Here is a 19358-nt window from a genome sequence, read left to right on the forward strand (position 1 = left end):
TACACAGCTTGTATAGGGCCCAAAGAGGGAAAGAGTGTGTCTGGTGTGTGTTAGTTAGCAAGGGGATGGGAGTTGGGGAATGATTGAGATAAAACTTTGCCAGATAAAGGTGGAAAAGGCTGCTCAGAGTTTGTTTGCTGTTGGGCTTTTGTAGACAATGTTAAAGATTCTGTGTTTATCCTAAATGCAAGGGAAAGCCTTGAATAATTTTAAGTTATGAATGAAATTAATTTCTTTGATTTTTAAGTCCATTACTCTCTCTGCTGAATGGAGAATCGATTGGATAGGTCCAAGAAGGTGGATCTATGGATTGGATAAGTGGAAGAGGGAGAAAGGAATAAATGCCAATGTGCATGTCCAGGTGAGAGAAGAGGTTGGCTTGGACTAAGGTGGTGCCTGTGTAGCTGGATTGAAGATTTGAGAATTTTTTTAGAGATAGAATTATGCAACTTGATGATGGATTGGATAAAAGGTCAGGAAAGGGAAGAGTCAAGGACAACTTCCTTGAGCACTTTGGGTGGATGATGAGTCACTCATGAGTTGGGAAAAATTACTGGAGAAGCAAGTTTGATTTGAACTTGTTAGAAATGCCTCTGAACATTTAAGTGGATTTCTTCAATAGGAAGTTTGTTATTCTGGTGTGGAGTATTAAAGAAAGGTCTTAAAATTCTCTCAGGGTGGCATTAAACATAAGAGTTAAAAAAAAAAAAAAACTGTAATGATGCTTGTATATTTCTAGAAGTAGTAAATGCTTGTTTTTTCCCCAGAAATTAGACTTGTTTTGTGCTTGATATAGGTGGAATCTCTCCTAAGTTATTAACTTGAGTAATTATAAAAAATATTTTCCCCAAGTTTATATCATTTGGTGCATTGAAAGAAATTTTTTCTGTTGAGTCAGTTATTCATTTTGCAAGCCTTATGAAATATAATTTGAAAAACTACAATTTGGTATTACATTTACCAGTGATCATATTAAAATTCATGTTTTAATAATATTTAGTCTCTTTGGAGTTTTAGTCAGCATTTATTTGAAATATACACATTTCAGGATTCTACTAAGTATTTTAAGTACATCAGAATGTTTTTTGGTAATTTGTGTTTTGTTTTAGGTGCTTTGGAAAAATGTCTTAAAGGAGTGATTTATTTCTGTGGCAAGAACAATAAAAAAATTTGCACTTAAAAAAAAAAAAGAACAATGTCTTTGTCCCATGTTCTTGGAAAACCACTTTCTCCTAAGGGTATTTTAATATATGTGAAGATGCTTAATAAGTATTTCTGAACTCTGCAAAATGAAGTGGTGAATTAACGTTTTCACCAAGTAATATTTAAAACTGTGACTTCTTGATTTAATGTGAATTACTTTGACCCTCCACTCGCTTCAAAAATTGTTAACATCTCCTTTCAGTTAAAAAACCAAACAAATATAAAATACTGATTTTAATTTTTTAATTACTATATAATTTATACCCTTTAAATATTGCTTATCATCATTGAATAATGTTTAACTTCCTTGATTTATGATACCTCATCTTGTTTACCTTTAAGCTAAATCATGTAGGTTATGAGTGCTTGAGTCTATACATTGATAAAAATGATTGGTTTGACAAAATAATTAATATACAAATAAGTGATTTAAATTACAGGTGAAAATGAAAGTGCTTTACTTTACTTCAAGCCCTATATAATATGTTATTTTGAAATGTAGCTATTTAGAAATTGTGGTACACTTTTATATAATTAAGAAGGAACCTTTTTTCCCCTTTAGATAGCAAACTGTGTTGTCAGTCTGGATCTGTCTTTTGCTTCATCTAATCATCTAATGAATTTCAACATCTAATACATTGTAGATACGTAGTAGATGCTTAGTAAATATTTCCTTAGGAAATTAAAAAAAAAAAAATTCTAAAAATGTGTACCTGAATAACTGAAGATACAAATAGAGATCTTGTATTATAATATTGGGTACATAGAATTATCCAGTTTAATAGCACTTTTCTGGGGCAGGAAATGTTGAAGGGTTTTAATAAGTAATAGTTCTGTGACTAGAACAAAAACTTCCAGGAGACAATTTTTTAGTCTTATAGTCCTTTAAAAACAATTTTATGTTGTTTGGAATTCTCCCACATTTGGCCATTTGTATTAAAATGGAAAAATTCGTTTTCTTTTCTAGTCTTGCTTGTGATCTACAGTTTCTAGTTATTTTTAACCCAGGTTTTGAGCTGTTTTATTAATTTTGTTTGTAGGATGCTGTTCTGATGCAATTTTGTGCAAACAAATTGGACAAGAAGGACTTCTTTGGAAAATCAGATCCTTTTCTTGTATTTTATCGAAGTAATGAAGATGGCAGGTAGATTTATCTTTTATGAATTTTAAGGCTATTATAAGTATGACTTTAAATTATCACTTTTTCTCAGATATTCATATTAAATAGATAAACAGTAAAATATTTTGGTATTCAAAAAATTGATTTATTTTTTATTCTCAATAATAATGTGTAACTTTATAGGCATTTTATATGTTTAGTTTGATTTTATAATGAATGATTTTCAGCTTCATAGAAACATTTCCTCTTTACTTTTCCTAAAATTATATTATTGCCTTAATAGAATGGAAGATTTATATGTTTGTGGAAATCTAAAATTATGAAACTAAAGTATTTTGTTATAGAATTGAACCCTTAAGCCAATTTCTTGGAGAAGGATATGGAGTTTAGGGGTTGCTTTTTATACTACAGGGTTTTTTCAATGATATCTAACATTCAGGAAAATTTTTCATTACCCTCTAGTAATTTGAATATTTTACTAGTTACGATTAGACTGGTTTCTATGTGATTTGAAAATGTATTATAGAGTTATAATTTATTTTAATTTTTTATTGAAGTATAGTTGATATACAATATTATATGAGTTACAGGTGTACAATATAGTGATTCACGATTTTTAAAGATTGCACTTCATTTATAATTATTTTACAATATTGGCTATATTCCCTGCATTGTACTATATCCTTGTAGCTTATTTTATACAAAATAGTTTGTACCTCTTATTCCCCTACCCCAACATTGCTCCTCCTCTCTCCCCTTTCATCACTGGTAACCACTAGTTTGTTCGCTATATCCATGAGTCTGCTTCTTTTTTGTTATATTCACTAGTTTGTTGTATTTTTTAGATTCCACATATAAGTAATATCATACAGTATATGTCTTTCTCTGTCTGACTTATTTCACTTAGCATAGTATCCTCTAAGTCCATCCATGTTATTGCAAATGGCAAAGTTTTCATTCTTTTTTTATGGCTGAGTAGTATTCCATTGTACAGAGTATAATTTAATACATATGACTCTACCATGAAATACATTTTATTGTTATCTTCTATGATTCTTATTGTATTGTCAGTAGTAATGAAAAAGTTTAGTGGTTAAATTTATGAGCTAAATAAGGTCCTGCTCCTTAGGTGTAAACCGTGACCCCACTACTTAATAGCTATGGGACCATAGGCAAGTTTTTAAACGCATATGACACTCAGTTTCCTCATCTGTAAAATGGGCTATGATCATAGTTATCTCCCAGGGCTGTTGAGAGTATTAAATGAGTTACTACACAAAAATCATTTAGAAGCTTCCCTAACATAAGAATTATGTTAGCTGTTATTATTATTATTATCTTATGGTATAATGTTTCCTCTTCTGTTTTCCTTAACTGTGCATAATAAAATATTAGCTAAAGAGAAAATGTCATTTGGAGATTAAAATGAGGGGAATAGAATGTAAAAAAAAATGTAACCTGCTACACTTATAAATGAAATTATACAACATGTTAATGTTATGTAATAAGTATAAAATGGTACATAAAAATAGAAAGTTTGCTATTTAAAGTGATTATACTGAGCAATATAAAATGAAGCTTTACATAGTGTATGATTTTTGCTGATGCAGCTACTGGGCAACTGTTGGTTATTTTTGTTATGGTATCATATCATTGGATTTTGCATGCTTCTTTTCTATTTTGGTGGTAAAAATGTTAGAGTAACATTTGTATCCAAACACTAATTTACCCATGTGCAAAATATTGGACAGTGGAGAAAATAAGCATATTTTCCAGTCATTTCACAGTTAGGAAAAAAACTAAAGAATTGTTCAAATTTTCTTGAATTAAAAAGTTCTTATGTTTCCTCCTGTTTGAATGACTTATTTCCTGAATTTTCTATTTTATTTTTACTAGTTTTCTTAGAAATCTTTGTTGTACAATTATAGAATTTCAGTCTATCATACATTTAATGCTACTGGTAAGAGATATATTACAAAATTTATTATGCTTATAAAAATGGTATTAACTTATTAAATAAAATATAAATATTGAGTGCAACTAATCCAAAAACCTCAAATCATTTAAAAATAACTATTGCTAAAATTTTGTGAATCTCAATTCAGAAAACTTTCCACTTGCATTTACACAGAGAAAATAGTTCGCCAGCTAGATCCAAATATATCTATGTTAGGGCATATGTATTAATGTATTAATATACATATGTTTTGTTCTGATGAGTTTTGAATGAATAAAAATGCTTTTACTCCTCACTTTTTATGTGTGTCTTTGTAACTGCAAAGACTTTATCTTCATTTTTAACATGTATTTGAACATGGAGCTACTTCACAAATTGCTTGTTGCCTAGTGTTTGAGGCTCATATTATAAGAAAGAGTAAAACTTAATTTCAACTGTAAGCATTAATGAAAATCCATAATAATATATGATTATAAATTCTTATTTTCTTGCTTTCACATTATTTAGTAATTTGACCTGTATTCATAATTAGGTAATAATTTTCCTTTGGAATAACTGTTTTTTGGTAATTGGCTTCATTTAAAGTATTTTAACACAGGTTATTTAATAAAAATATTTTTCTTAATAATACTATGGGTAATACATATATACATACACATTTATATTTATATAGCAATACTCCTGAATAGTAGAAAGAGCTACCTCAGACTCCTGTTAGAATTTTCACTAATTACACTAGTGCTGGAATTACTGGAGAGATTTTGCTGGCTATATAACATCTAATGCTTTACAAATGAGAATGATTAATAGAAGACAGATGACTACCTCACTTAAAGTAGCTCACTAAGAAAGTGAGTCACTTTTTTAAGAGAAGAAGTTTCAAAGTATTTAATTACTATGGCTGATAATACTAGGAATATGACAGAAATTTTGATTTAACTGTAAGCAAAAAGGCCTAGAAGTCAGTAGATTGTTGAGCATGTTCGTTTGAAGATGGTTCATTGGTTGCTCTATCTCTATCTAGCTCTCTATCTATCCATTTAATCTATTATCTATCTATCATCCATCTTTCATCTATCTATCTTCTACCTACCTATTTAGATACCTATATAGCTAGGTATCTGTATCTATCACCATACCAAAGATTGGTATATATTAGAATATGATGTAAGAGAAGAAGAGAAAGTCCCTTTGTAAATCTTTAAGAGTATGTAGTGTTATGAAGATAGGCATATGCCTGTTTATGAAAACAGTATACATACTTTTGTACCTATGAATTTTTCTTAACTATTTTTGTGTACTTTTGCTTTTTCTCATTTGATTCCCTCTGTTTTTCTCCTGCCTACTTCTCCCTTATCTCCTTTAATTTTCTTCCCTCTGCTTTAGATATTTTTTTTTTAAAGATTTATTTATTTTTTTATTGATTGATTGCTATGTTGGGTCTTCGTTTCTGTGCGAGGGCTTTCTCTAGTTGCGGTGAGTGGGGGCCACTCTTCATCGTGGTGCGCGGGCCTCTCGCTATCGCGGCCTCTCTTGTTGCGGAGCACAGGCTCCAGACGCGCAGGCTCAGTAGTTGTGGCTCACGGGCCTAGTTGCTCTGCGGCATGTGGGATCTTCCCAGACCAGGGCTCGAACCCGTGTCCCCTGCATTGGCAGGCAGATTCTCAACCACTGTGCCACCAGGGAAGCCCTGCTTTAGATATTTTGATTAACCTTTTATTTATTTATTTTTTAACATCTTTATTGGAGCATAATTGCTTTACAATGGTGTGTTAGTTTCTGCTTTATAACAAAGTGAATCAGTTATACATATACATATGTTCCCATATCTCTTCCCTCTTGCGTCTCCCTCCCTCCCACCCTCCCTATCCCACCCCTCTACGTGGTCTCAAACCACCGAGCTGATCTCCCTGTACTATGCGGCTGCTTCCCACTAGCTATCTATTTTACGTTTGGTAGTGTATATATGTCCATGCCACTCTCTCACTTTGTCACAGCTTACCCTTCCCCCTGCCCATATCCTCAAGTCCATTCTCTAGTAGGTCTGTGTCTTTATTCCCGTCATACCCCTAGGTTCTTCATGACCTTTTTTTTTTTTTCTTAGATTCCATATATATGTGTTAGCATACGGTATTTGTTTTTCTCTTTCTGACTTACTTCACTCTGTATGACAGACTCTAGGTCCATCCACCTCACTACAGATAACTCAATTTCGTTTCTTTTTATGGCTGAGTAATATTCCATTGTATATATGTGCCAGATCTTCTTTATCCATTCATCTGTTGATGAACACTTAGGTTGCTTCCATGTCCTGGCTATTGTAAATAGAACTGCAGTGAACATTTTGGTACATGACTCTGTTTGAATTATGGTTTTCTCAGGGCATATACCCAGTAGTGGGATTGCTGGGTTGTATGGTAGTTCTATTTTTAGTTTTTTAAGGAACCTCCATAATCTTCTCCGTAGTGGCTATATCAATTTACATTCCCACCAACAGTGCAAGAGTGTTCCCTTTTCTCCACACCCTCTCCAGCATTTATTTTTTCTAGATTTTTTGATGATGGCCATTCTGACTGGTGTGAGATGATATCACATTGTAGTTTTGATTTGCATTTCTCTAAAGATTAATGATGTTGAGCATTCTTTCATGTGTTTGTTGGCAATCTGTATATCTTCTTTGGAGAAATGTCTATTTAGGTCTTCTGCCCATTTTTGGATTGCGTTGTTTGTTTTTCTGATATTGAGCTGCATGAGCTGCTTGTAAATTTTGGAGATTAATCCTTTGTCAGTTGCCTCATTTGCAAATATTTTCTCCCATTCTAGGGTTGTCTTTTCGTCTTGTTTATGGTTTCCTTTGCTGTGCAAAAGACTTTAAGTTTCATTAGGTCCCATTTGTTTATTTTTGTTTGTATTTCCATTTCCCTAGGAGGTGGGTCAAAAAGGATCTTGCTGTGATTTATGTCATAGAGTGTTCTGCCTATGTTTTCCTCTAAGAGTTTGATAGTGTCTGGCCTTACACTTAGGTCTTTAATCCATTTTAAGTTTATTTTTGTGTATGGTGTTAGGGAGTGTTCTAATTTCATACTTTTACATGTACCTGTCCAGTTTTCCCAGCACCACTTATTGAAGAGTCTGTCTTTTCTCCACTGTATATTCTTCCCTCCTTTATCAAAGAAAAGGTGACCATATGTGCGTGGGTTTATCTCTGGGCTTTCTATCCTGTTCCATTGATCTATATTTCTGTTTTTGTGCCAGTACCATACTGTCTTGATTACTGTAGCTTTGTAGTATAGTCTGAAGTCAGGGAGCCTGATTCCTCCAGCTCCATTTTTCGTTCTCAAGATTGCTTTGGCTATTCGGGGTCTTTTGTGTTTCCAAACAAATTGTGAAATTTTTTGTTCTTGTTCTGTGAAAAATGCCAGTGGTAGTTTGATAGGGATTGCATTGAATCTGTAGATTGCTTTGGGTAGTAGAGTCATTTTCGCAATGTTGATTCTTCCAATCCAAGAACATGGTATATCTCGCCATCTATTTGTATCATCTTTAATTTCTTTCATCAGTGTCTTATAGTTTTCTGCATACAGGTCTTTTGTCTCCCTAGGTAGGTTTATTCCTAGATATTTTATTCTTTTTGTTGCAATGGTAAATGGGAGTGTTTTCTTAATTTCACTTTCAGATTTTTCATAATTAGTTTATAGGAATGCCAGAGTATTCTGTGCATTAATTTTGTATCCTGCTACTTTACCAAATTCATTGATTAGCTCTCGTAGTTTTCTAGTAGCATCTTTAGGATTCTCTATGTATAGTATCGTGTCATCTGCAGACAGTGACAGCTTTACTTCTTCTTTTCCGATTTGGATTCCTTTTATTTCTTTTTCTTCTCTGACTGCTGTGGCTAAAACTTCCAAAACTATGTTGAATAATAGTGGTGAGAGTGGGCAACCTTGTCTTGTTCCTGATCTTAGTGGAAATGGTTTCGGTTTTTCACCATTGAGGACGATATTAGCTGTTGATTAACCTTTTAGAGTCTTCTCTATCCTCTCTCTTTCTTTTAATGTCTTTTGCCCCCAGTGATTCCTACATTGCTTTGGGTGATTCAACTTAGAGAGCCTTTGACCACATTATATACACACATATTCTCTTGAGCTCTGTCAATTTAGTAACATGATTTTCTTTAGATAGGTGAGGATACTACCAGGAAGAGTATGGCACTAATGCCATAAATATTAAATTGAATACATGATCCATTTATATTATGTTTCTATTTGATCTCTTAATGCAGAGAGACCCTTTCTTGCCTGAGAAGAGGAAAATGGACTCAAGGTCCTTTCAAAATGAGATTATTTCCTTGTGGGGCTTAGTTACAGTATGTTCACTATAGTAGTTATGTAATATTCTCATATTCATGACTATTAGAGGGATCCCTTGAATTTAGAACACTTCATGACTAAGGTTTTAGTGAAGGTTGAGTTTAGGTATTGTTCTAACCAAGCTTATTTAAAACATTTTATAGCTCAGTAACTGCTGCATAAATTTGCATTTAGGCAAGAACTTTTTCAGGACCTGATTGATGTCTGGAGATTGAATGATTCGGTGGAAACAATACTGGAATTTGAATCAGAAAACCTAGTTTAAGGCTCCGTGGATTCTACCCCTTATTATATATTCTTGAATTGCTATCTTTCTTCACTCTAGGGATTCTTTAGGTACATAGAGTCAACAGTTTAAAGAAAGAAAGAACCACATACTGAGTGGTCTGAATATAAATTTATTATGTTAATCTTAAATAGGCCCTTAGCCCTCCCCAGGAATCTTACTCCCTTTCCTTAATCCATCAGTGTTCCCTCCCTCCCAGACAGTTTAGCACTTTTGCCCTCTTCCTTCTCTGCTGGTTATCTTGCTTTCTATTTAATAAGAAAACGGAAGCAAGTGGAGAACTTCTGCAAGATCCCATCACAGCATCTACCCCTGTGCTCGACCTTCCTGAATGCTCTGCAAAATGACTATCTGTGCTCCCAAGGCCAACCCCTCCATTGATTCCCTCTATCCCATCCACTTCCATCTACTTCAGGACATTGCTCTATCTTTTATCCCCTTTCTTTCATGAATCAGATTGTTTTCTCTCTAATGTACTTTTTCCTTTAGCATACAACCTTGCTGTTATTTCTTTCATCTTGAAAAAAATTAAAAAGTGACAAAAAACAAACCTTTCGCTTGACTAATCTTTCCCCTTTAAGCTATCCCCAATTTCTCTTTTTCTCTTTATAGCTAAACTGCTCAAAAGTGTTGTTTATACACTCTGCCTCAGTTTCTCTTCTCTTTCTTAAACCCATTCCAACCAGATTTTTGTCTCCAGCACTCCAAAAAAACTGCCCTTCTCAGGGTTACTAATGACCTTCATATTCTTAGTGACCCACGGATACTTTTCACTGTATCAATATGTCACCACAATTTTTATAGAGAGTATTTACAAAGCAGCTTTAGGATTTATTGAATTTGCAGATCATTTTTAGTAAAGTCATTGCAAAATCTCATTGCTTTATGTTATGTTGAGCTAATCTTTAAAGTTTTAAAACTGTAAATCTCTTTTTATTGACTGATATAGCAGCAATAGGGCGACTGGTAACATGTATTCTGCACAAAAAGAAACAGAAGAATGACTACTAAAACAATATATTATAACTGAATCATGAAAATAACTGAAAACTTTTTTTTTACAGTTTTACAATTTGTCATAAAACAGAAGTTGTCAAAAACACTCTAAATCCTATATGGCAAGCATTCAAGATCTCAGTCAGAGCTTTATGTAATGGCGATTATGACAGGTAAAATAAATGACAACTTTTCTGAGAGTTTTGAATATTCACTATAGATTTTGTATCCAATAATCTAAGTTGAATTTTAAAAATTAAGTTGGCTTCTTTACCAATGTAAGTGTGTATTTACAAAAGCATAGTTGATTTATTCAGAATTTTTTAAATAACTTTTTTTTTAATCCACAATGATTTGGGGAGAAGGGATAATATGAGAAATTAAAATTAGGTTTAACTAATTTTTCAAGAAAAAAATGTGCAAAGTGCTAAAAATATATTGAATATTTGTTTAACATATTCAAAAGTCATCCCAGAATTTTCATTGCCTCAAGATTTTCATTTGGTATTTATTATCTTTCTAGAGAGGAATAAGTAAATATACAAGATACATAAGATTATGACTACATATGTTATTAACCCTGATTTCCTCCTGAGAATCCTATTTGACATCATTGCTCCCATGGTTGCTGAATTATAAAAGTTCTAGAGATGTAGAACAGGGAGATTCTGGTGTTTTACAAATAGGTGGGTGAGGTGGCCCTGAAGATCTTCCCACAATATACCTGAAGATTTCTTAGTATCAAAGAACTTTTCTTTTTCTTATGAAAGTTGATTGTAAGATTATAATACAAAAACCCCTATTCACCCCAAAAGATATTTTGTTTATCTTATTACTCGTATATTAGAAAAATGAAGATTTATTATATTAACAAATATCACAGAAAGAACTATTGATTGGTATATTGGTATATGTCATTAAATTTACTTTAAAATTTATTATGCTGCTTGACTGTCACTTTATTCATTTAATAGTATCATAACTTTATTTAATTGGACTCATTCTAAGAAAGTGATTCTTATAATATGGTTCCTAGTTAGAGCATCAGCAGCACCTGATGAAACTTGTAGAAATTAAATTCTTGGGCCCAACCCAAGGCTACTGAACTGGGAACACTAGGCATGAGGTCTAACAATTCACGTTTTGACAAGCCCTCCATGTGATTCTGATCCATGCTGAGTTTGAGAAATACTTCTCTAAGATAATGGTTTTGAAGAGTGGAGGAGTAGCTCTATACCTCTCCATCGAGAAGCTATGTCAAACTATAAATGCTTTTCCCATATACTTTCCTACTCTGTTTAAAGAATTAAAAATCTGTATGATTTTAGAAACCTATTTTAAGATATAAATTGAAGAATAGTATTAAAATTAGCAATATCAACTTTAAACTATTTTGTAAAACTTGAAAGCATACACTATTTTATCTAAGAAAATCTATAACTTATTTTTTAACATTCAATCATATGTTAATTTGATCTTACTAAGTAACTTCACTCTGTGTGTATGTTTTCCCCATGGACAGAACAGTCAAAGTAGAGGTGTATGACTGGGATCGAGATGGAAGGTAAGGCATTGTCTTTTCTTTTGTTTTTGCTCTTAAAACTTATAATGTTTTAAGACGCAAATATACTGAAATGACCACATTTTCATATTTTAATTTTAGATTGAATATTTTTTGTCTTGTTTTTCTAAGCATTACTGAGGTGTTCACATGAGATTTTAAGAATGATTGTATTAAACTTGTGAAATAAAATAGAGGTCGTCCTTCTTTCTATTAATATAGTAAAGATTTTCAACTTGGACTTGATGAGTTCTCATTATGCACATTTACAGATTTCTAGTTTTATATCTAGAGTAGTGATTCTCAAATTTCTTTATCTCATAATCTCTCTGAAGATTCCTATAACCTTTCTACACCTATCATCCATGGGAACACACCTGAGCTCCCCCTCAAAAAGAAAAAAAAGACACACACCTCACAAACAAACAGCAAAACAAGACTCTGGAATTACGTCTGGTGATTGCCAATAAAAATAGTTAAGCAGAACTCCAAAATCATGGTCTCCCTCTGCATACCGCAGCATGTTAATGAGTAAAAGAATGGAACACACTACTTTTTCTCTTTCTTTTTTAAGTATTTTCCCACTGTTTCTACTGTTTTAAGTAGGATTGATATTGAGGTGTTTTTAAATGACGTTAAGCCAAGGGACCCAGACATGCTCAAATCTCACCTTGCTCTAGATAACTGTTTCTTTAGGTGGTTCCTGAAGGGACTGAATATACAGATACCAAAGGAGAATGACAAGTGGGAAATCAAAGGCACTTAATTTTACTTGGCTAGTGTTCTCCATTCCAGCCTAGAGCTCACTGGTAAATGGAGCTGAAGCATTAGGTTAAAGCTCCAGATCTAAGCAAGGTCATTCTCTCTGTTTTATATAAGCCAGCAGCCAAGCCCCTAAAGATGAGAATGTCTAGATACCCAAGCACTACTGTTAATACAGGAACAAATTTGATTGAAAAAGTGGCCTATCCTGAGGAAGCACCTCCCCTTATTTCTTCTGCTTACATGGGTAGAAAAATTCATCAAGGCAAGGCCCTCCACCAGCAGAAAGATTGTGACTTGCCAAAGGCTCAGATGATGATTAGCATTTTTAATGATTAAGTATTTTCTAATTAAGGTATTCACATTGCTTCTTTTAGACATAATGCTATTGCAAACTTCATAGACAACAGTACAGTGTGAACATAACATTTTAAAATGAAATAAAGTTGGCATACAATATTGTTAGTTTCAGGTGTACTACAAAGTATTTTAACATTTGCATAGATTATGAAATTATCACCAGGATAAGTCTTATAACCATCTATCATCATAGAAAGTTATTACAATGTTATTGAACATATTGCTTATGTTGTGTAGTACGCCATGACTTAGTTATTATATAATTGCAGGTTTGTACCTCTTAACCGCCTACACCTATTTCACATACCCACTACCTGCCTACGTTCTGGCACCCCCCCAAGTTGTTCTCTGTATCTATGAGTCTGTTTTCATTTTATTTGTTAGTTTTGTTTGTTTGTTTGTTTGTTTTACATTATACATATAAGTGAGATCATGAGGTATTTGTCTTTTTCTGTCTGACTTACTTCACTTATTATAATACCTTCTAGATTCATCCATGTCGCAAATGGTAAGATTTCAATTTTTTTTAATTTCTAAGTAATATTCCATTGTGTGTGTGTGTGTATCATCTTCCTCATCTATCAAATGAAACTTGGGTTGCTTCCATATATTGGCTATTGTAAATAATGCTGCAATGAACATTGGTGTGCATATATCTTTTCAAATTAGTATTTTTGTTTTCTTTGGGAAAATACCCAGAAGTGAAATTGCTGGATCATGTGGTGGTTCTTTAATTTTCTGAGAATTTGTCTTACTGTGTTCCATAGTAGCTTCACCAATTTACAATCCCACCAACAATACATGAGGATTCCCTTTGCTCCATATTCTCACCAACACTTGTTATTTGTTGTCTTTTTGATGATGGTCATTCTGAACATGTGTAAAGTGATATCTCATTGAGGTTTTGATTTGAAATTTGCCTGATGATTAGTGATATTGAGCATCTTTTCATGTGCCTGGTGTATGTGCCATCTGTATGTCTTCTTTGGAAAAGTGTCTATTTAGGTCCTCTCCCATTTCTTATTCTGTTTGTTTGTTTTTATTGTTGTTGAGTTGTATGAGTTCCTTCCATATTTTTGATATTAACCCCTTTTCAGATATATTGTTTGCTAATATCTTCTTTCATTCAGTGAGCTGTGTTTTTATTTCTTGATAGTTTCTTCTGATGTACAAAAGCTTTTTGGTTTGATATAGTCCCGTTTGTTCACTTTTTCTTTTGTTTCCTATGCCTGTGGAGACAGATCCAAAAAATTATTGCTAAGATGAATGTAAAAGAGTATACTGCCTACTTTTTCTTTTAGGCATTTTATAGTTTCAGTTCTTACACTTAAGTCTTAATCCATTTTGAGTTTATTTTTGTATATGGTGTGAATAAGTAGCCCAGGTTGATTCTTGTGAATATAGCTGTCCAGTTTTGCCAACATTATTTATTGAACAATCTCTCTTTTCTCCATTTTATATTCTTCCCTCCTTTGTTGTAGATTAATTGACCATGTAAATGTGGGTTTATTTCTGGGTTCTCTATTCTGTTCCACTGATACATGGTTCTGTTTTTGTTCTAGTACCATAATATTTTGATTACAGTAGCTTTGTAGTACACTTTGAAATCAGGCAGACTGATACCTGAAGCTTTCTTCTTCTCTCTCAAGATTGCTTTGTCTATCAGAGATTTCCATACAAATTTGGGAGTTATTGATCCTAGTTCTGTGAAAAATGCCATTGGTATTTTGATAGGGATGATTTTGAATCTGTAGATTGCCTTGGGTAGTATGGTCACTTTAACAATATAAATCCTTCCAATACATGAGCATAGTATGTCATTCCATTTTTTTTTTTGTTTCATCTTCAATTTCTTTCAACAATGTATTAGAGTATTCTGAGTATAAATCTTTTACCTCCTTGGTTAAGTTTATTCCTAGGCATTTTATTTTTTTGATGCAGTTGTAACTTGGATTGTTTTCTTAATTTCTCTTTCTGATAGTTTGTTGTTAGTGTATAGGAATGCAACAGATTTCTGTATGTTAATTTTGTATCCTGACATTTACTGAATGTATTTGTTAGTTCTAATAGTTTTCTGATAGCATTTTTAGAATTTCATATATATATATATGTATATATATATATACACACACATATATATATATACATATATACATATATATATATATGTATATATATATAGTATCATGTCATCTGCGAAGAGTGACACTTTACTTCTTCCTTTCCAGTTTGGATTCCTTTTAATTTTTTTCTCATCTGATTTCTGTGGTTGGGACCTTTAATACTTTGTTGAATGAAAGTGGCAGGAGTGGGCATCTTCTTCTTGTTCCTGATCTTAGAGGAAATGCTTTGAGCCTTTCTGCATTGAGTATGATGTTGGCTGTGGGCTTGTCATGTATAGACTTTATTATGTTGAGGTATGTTTCCTATATATCCACTTTGTTGAGAGTTTTTATCATAAATGGATGTTGAATTTGTCAGTAGATTTTTCTGCATCTATTGAGATGATAACATACTTTTAATCCTTTGGTTTGTTAATGTGGTGTACTACATTTATTGATTTGCAGATATTGAACCATTTTTGCATCCTTGGGATAAATACTACGTGATCATGGTCTATGATCCTTTAAATGTATTTTGAATTCCGTCTGCTAATATTTTGTTGAGGATTTTTGCATGTCTGCTCATCAGTGATATTTGCCTGTAATTTTCTTTTTTGTGGCATCTTGTCTGGTTTTGATATCATAATGATTCTGACATACCTTCCTCTTCAACTTTTTGGAATAAGTTTGAGAAGGATAGGTGTTAAATGATTGTGTTAAATGTTAAATGATTAAATGATGGTTAAATGCTTAAGTGATTTAAATGATGGTAGAATTGACCTGTGAATCCATCTGGTCCTGAACTTTTGTTTGTTGGGAGTTTTTTGATTACCAATTCAATGTCATTACTGGAATTGGTCTTTTTTTTAAATGTCCTCTTGATTTAGTCTGGGGAGAGTGTACATTTCTAGGAATTTATCTATTTCTTCTTAGTTGTCTATTTTATGTTAGGTTGTTCATTGTATTGGTGTATAATTGTTTTTAGTATTATCTTATGATCTTTTGTATTTCTGTGATATCAGTTGTAACTTTTCCCTTTCATTTCTGATTTTATTTATTTGAGCCCTCTTTTTTTATTGATGAGCATGGCTAAATGTTTATCAATATGTTTATTATTTCAGAGAACTAGCTTCTGATTCATTGGTCTTTTCTGTTTTTACTCTCTGTTTCATATATTTCTGCTCTGATACTTATTATTTTTCTCCTTCTACTATCTTTGGGTTTTATTTGTTCTTCTTGTTTTAGTTCCTTTATGTGTAAGGTTTGATTCTTTATTTGAGAGTTTCTTGTTTCCTGAGGTAGGCTTGTATCACTATAAACTTCCCTCTTAGAACTGCTTTTGCTGCATCCCATAACTTTTGGATCACTGTGTTTCCATTTTTATTTGTCTTCAGGTCTTTTCTAATGTCCTCTTTGGTTTTCTCAGTGACCCATTGATTGTTTATTAGCATATTGTTTAGCCTTAACATTTTGTGATTTCGCAGTGTTTTCCATGTTTATTTCTAGTCTCATACTGTTGTGGTCATAGAAGATGCTTGATATGATTGCAATCTTCTTAAATTTATAGATACTTGTTTTGTGACCAGCATGTGATCTATTTGGAGAATGAACATAACTTTTATATGCACTGCAAACCCAAAAAATTCATGTGACTCACTTTATTGTGATATTTACTTTCCTGTGGTGGTCTGGCACCAAACTAACAATACCTCCAAGGTATTCCTGTACCTTGCTTTCAATATGATGTAAAAAATGGATGAATCATTCTTAGGTAAAAGTCTTATGTAACAAGAATTTTGGTAATTTGGTAGAGATGAATGAGTGTATATTTTGAAAGAATCCTAAGAGACATCAAACAGGCTAGTGAAATGTATAAAAGAGCTGTCTCATATTATTTGAATTAGAGTAAGAGCAAAGGCAAGTGAAAGAGAGTAGGGATAGATTGAAAAGTAGAGTTAGAGAAAGACATCATTTATGAAATATAGTTCAAAGAAGTGAAGCATTTGATTCATTAGCTTTAGGAACTTTTTTCAATGAAAAATGATTCTTGGAGACATGAATTTAGCAGCAAAGAAAATATTTGGATACATGATTTTATAAGTTTGTGTTGTCATTGGATCATCAATTATTTGGGAGAAAGATTGGCAGGTGGTAGATATGCCATCATGAACAGCACATTCAAAGGAAGCCTGAGGAGTTCAAGACTCTCTGACAATAAAAGGGTGAAGTTGGGAGGGAAAAGATTGTTAGGGGAACTTTAAATATTTCTTCAAAATGAATTTTACAATTAGTAGAATAATGAGAGGAATGCATTTTAATTATATAAGTGGCCTAATAACTTTTTAATGTTGGGGTAAAAATGCTTTCTTTAATGTGAAATATATCTCTATATTTGAATATAAAATATTTTAATGTGGAATTCTGTATAATCCATGTACACTAAAGCAGGTTTTTTTTTTAATGTAAGCAAAATTTTCATTTTGTGAATGACTTATAAAAAGCAAAATTAAAATCATCATTAAATGAATTTGATAATCCTTTCAACTAAGTAATATATGAAATTTGAAAGGCAATTTAGTCTCTGATAAAAATGATGCTTAAAAGTTATAAAATAATGCAGATATAAGTTTTATAATACAATAAAATAGTCACTGTGTAGACTGTGATACAAGTTGATATTCTACCTTATGGTTACATGTGGTATATTAACATATTGCTATTACATTTTTGCATTCATTTTTATATATTTGGCATAATTTTTCAATGTAGATGTTCTTTTCTTAAATCAGAGTGAACATGACATGATACTCGTGTTTTATGATACAATGTAATTATCAACAGAGACTGTTTTCTGTTCTTTGTCTTCCTGCCATCTTTAATATTTGTCATAAATTCTATATGTGTATCATTATTTAAATTGTATATCTAAGTGTATATCTTAATGCTTTTGATTCTTCTTTTTAGAAAAGAGTTTCTGCTTGGTGGCTTCCATCCTTTTTTTTCTTTTTGACAGCTAGACTAGCTTTGTTCAGTAGAAATATAATGTGAGTCATATGTGTATGTCATATTTTCTAGTGGCAACATTAACAAGTAAAACTAAGCCAGTGAAATTGATGTAATAATATTTTTTTAAATTTAATCTTATGCATGCAAAATGTTATTTTATTATGGAATCAATATAAAATTATTAAGGAGAAAATTTTAAATTTTTTATACTAAGTCTTTGATGTCTGGTATGTATTTCATGCTTACAGCACATCTCAATTGAGACTGGCTACAATTCAATTGCCCTGTAGCAACATCTGGTTGGCAGTTATCATATCGGACAGCACTGTGTAAAGTTTAATGAAATTGTTGACCTGAAACAAATAAACTGCCAGATATTTCTCCAGCAAAGATGGCTTTATTTGGTATCAGTGGAGAATCTCAGTTCAGAGTCTGTAACCAGGGCAAGTCCCTGCAGGGCAAGGGAAGGGGCTGCTTTTATAAAGAAGAAAAAGAAGTTGGGAGAGCTACAGTAAAGAAAGAATCTGTATTTGTTTTTCTCTTTCTGATTTACTTCACTCTGTATGACAAACTCTAGGTCCATCCACTTCACTACAAATAACTCAATTTCACTTCTTTTTTATGGCTGAGTAATATTCCATTGTCTATATGTGCCACATCTTCTTTATCCATTCATCTGTTGATGGACACTTAGGTTGCTTCCATGTCCTGGCTATTGTAAATAGAGCTGCAATGAACATTGTGGTACATGACTCTTTTTGAATTATGGTTTCCTCAGGGTATATGCCCAGTAGTGGGATTGCTGGGTCATATGGTAGTTCTATTTTTAGTTTTTTAAGGAACCTCCATACTGTTCTCCATAGTGGCTGTATCAATTTACAGAATCTAGGGGCAGGATGGGAATAAAGATGCAGACTTACTAGAGAATGGACTTGAGGACACAGGGAGGGGGAAGGGTAAGCTGGGACAAAGTAAGAGACTGGCATGGACATATATACACTACCAAATGTAAAACCGATAGCTAGTGGGAAGCAGCCACATAGCACAGGGAGGTCAGCTTGGTGCTTTGTGACCACCTAGAGGGGTGGGATAGGGAGGGTGGGAGGGAGACGCAAGAGGGAAGAGAAATGGGGTTATATGTATATGTATAGCTGATTCACTTTGTTATAAAGCAGAAACTAACACACCATTGCAAAGCAATTATACTGCAATAAAGATGTTAAGAAAGAAAGAAAGAAAGAAAGAAAGAAAGAAAGAAAGAAAGAAGGAATGAAGGAAAGGAGGAAGGGAGGAAGGAAGGAAGGAAGGACGGAAGGAAGGAAGGAAGGAAGGAAGGAAGGAAGGAAAGGAAGGAAGGAAGGAAAGAAAGAAGGAAAGAAAAGAAAGAAAGAAAGAAAGAAAGAGAAAGAAAGAAAGAAGGAAAGAAAGGAAAGAAAGAAAGAAAAGAAAGGAAAGAAAGAAAGAAAGAAAAAGAAAAAGAAAGAAAGAAAGAAAGAAAAGAAAGAAAAGAAATGAAAGAAAGGAAAGAAAGAAAGAAAGAAAGAAAGAAAAAGAAAAAGAAAGAAAGAAAGAAAGAAAAGAAAGAAAGAAAGGAAGGAAGGAAGGAAGGAAGAAAGAAAGAGAAAGAAAGAAAGA

General features: G+C 32.7%; 1 protein-coding gene across 1 annotated transcript in view; it reads left to right on the top strand.

Annotated features, from left to right (window-relative positions):
* Positions 1-19358, top strand: part of CPNE8 (copine 8) — a 302153-nt gene that overhangs the window by 171232 nt on the left and 111563 nt on the right. The window contains exons 8-10 of the mRNA XM_061204630.1: positions 2244-2347; positions 10001-10105; positions 11455-11496. Coding sequence (XP_061060613.1) covers positions 2244-2347; positions 10001-10105; positions 11455-11496 — 251 coding nt within the window. The remainder of the gene's footprint in view (positions 1-2243; positions 2348-10000; positions 10106-11454; positions 11497-19358) is intronic.

The sequence above is a fragment of the Eubalaena glacialis genome, chromosome 11, assembly GCF_028564815.1.
Source record: "Eubalaena glacialis isolate mEubGla1 chromosome 11, mEubGla1.1.hap2.+ XY, whole genome shotgun sequence".
Taxonomy (NCBI): Eukaryota; Metazoa; Chordata; class Mammalia; order Artiodactyla; family Balaenidae; genus Eubalaena; species Eubalaena glacialis.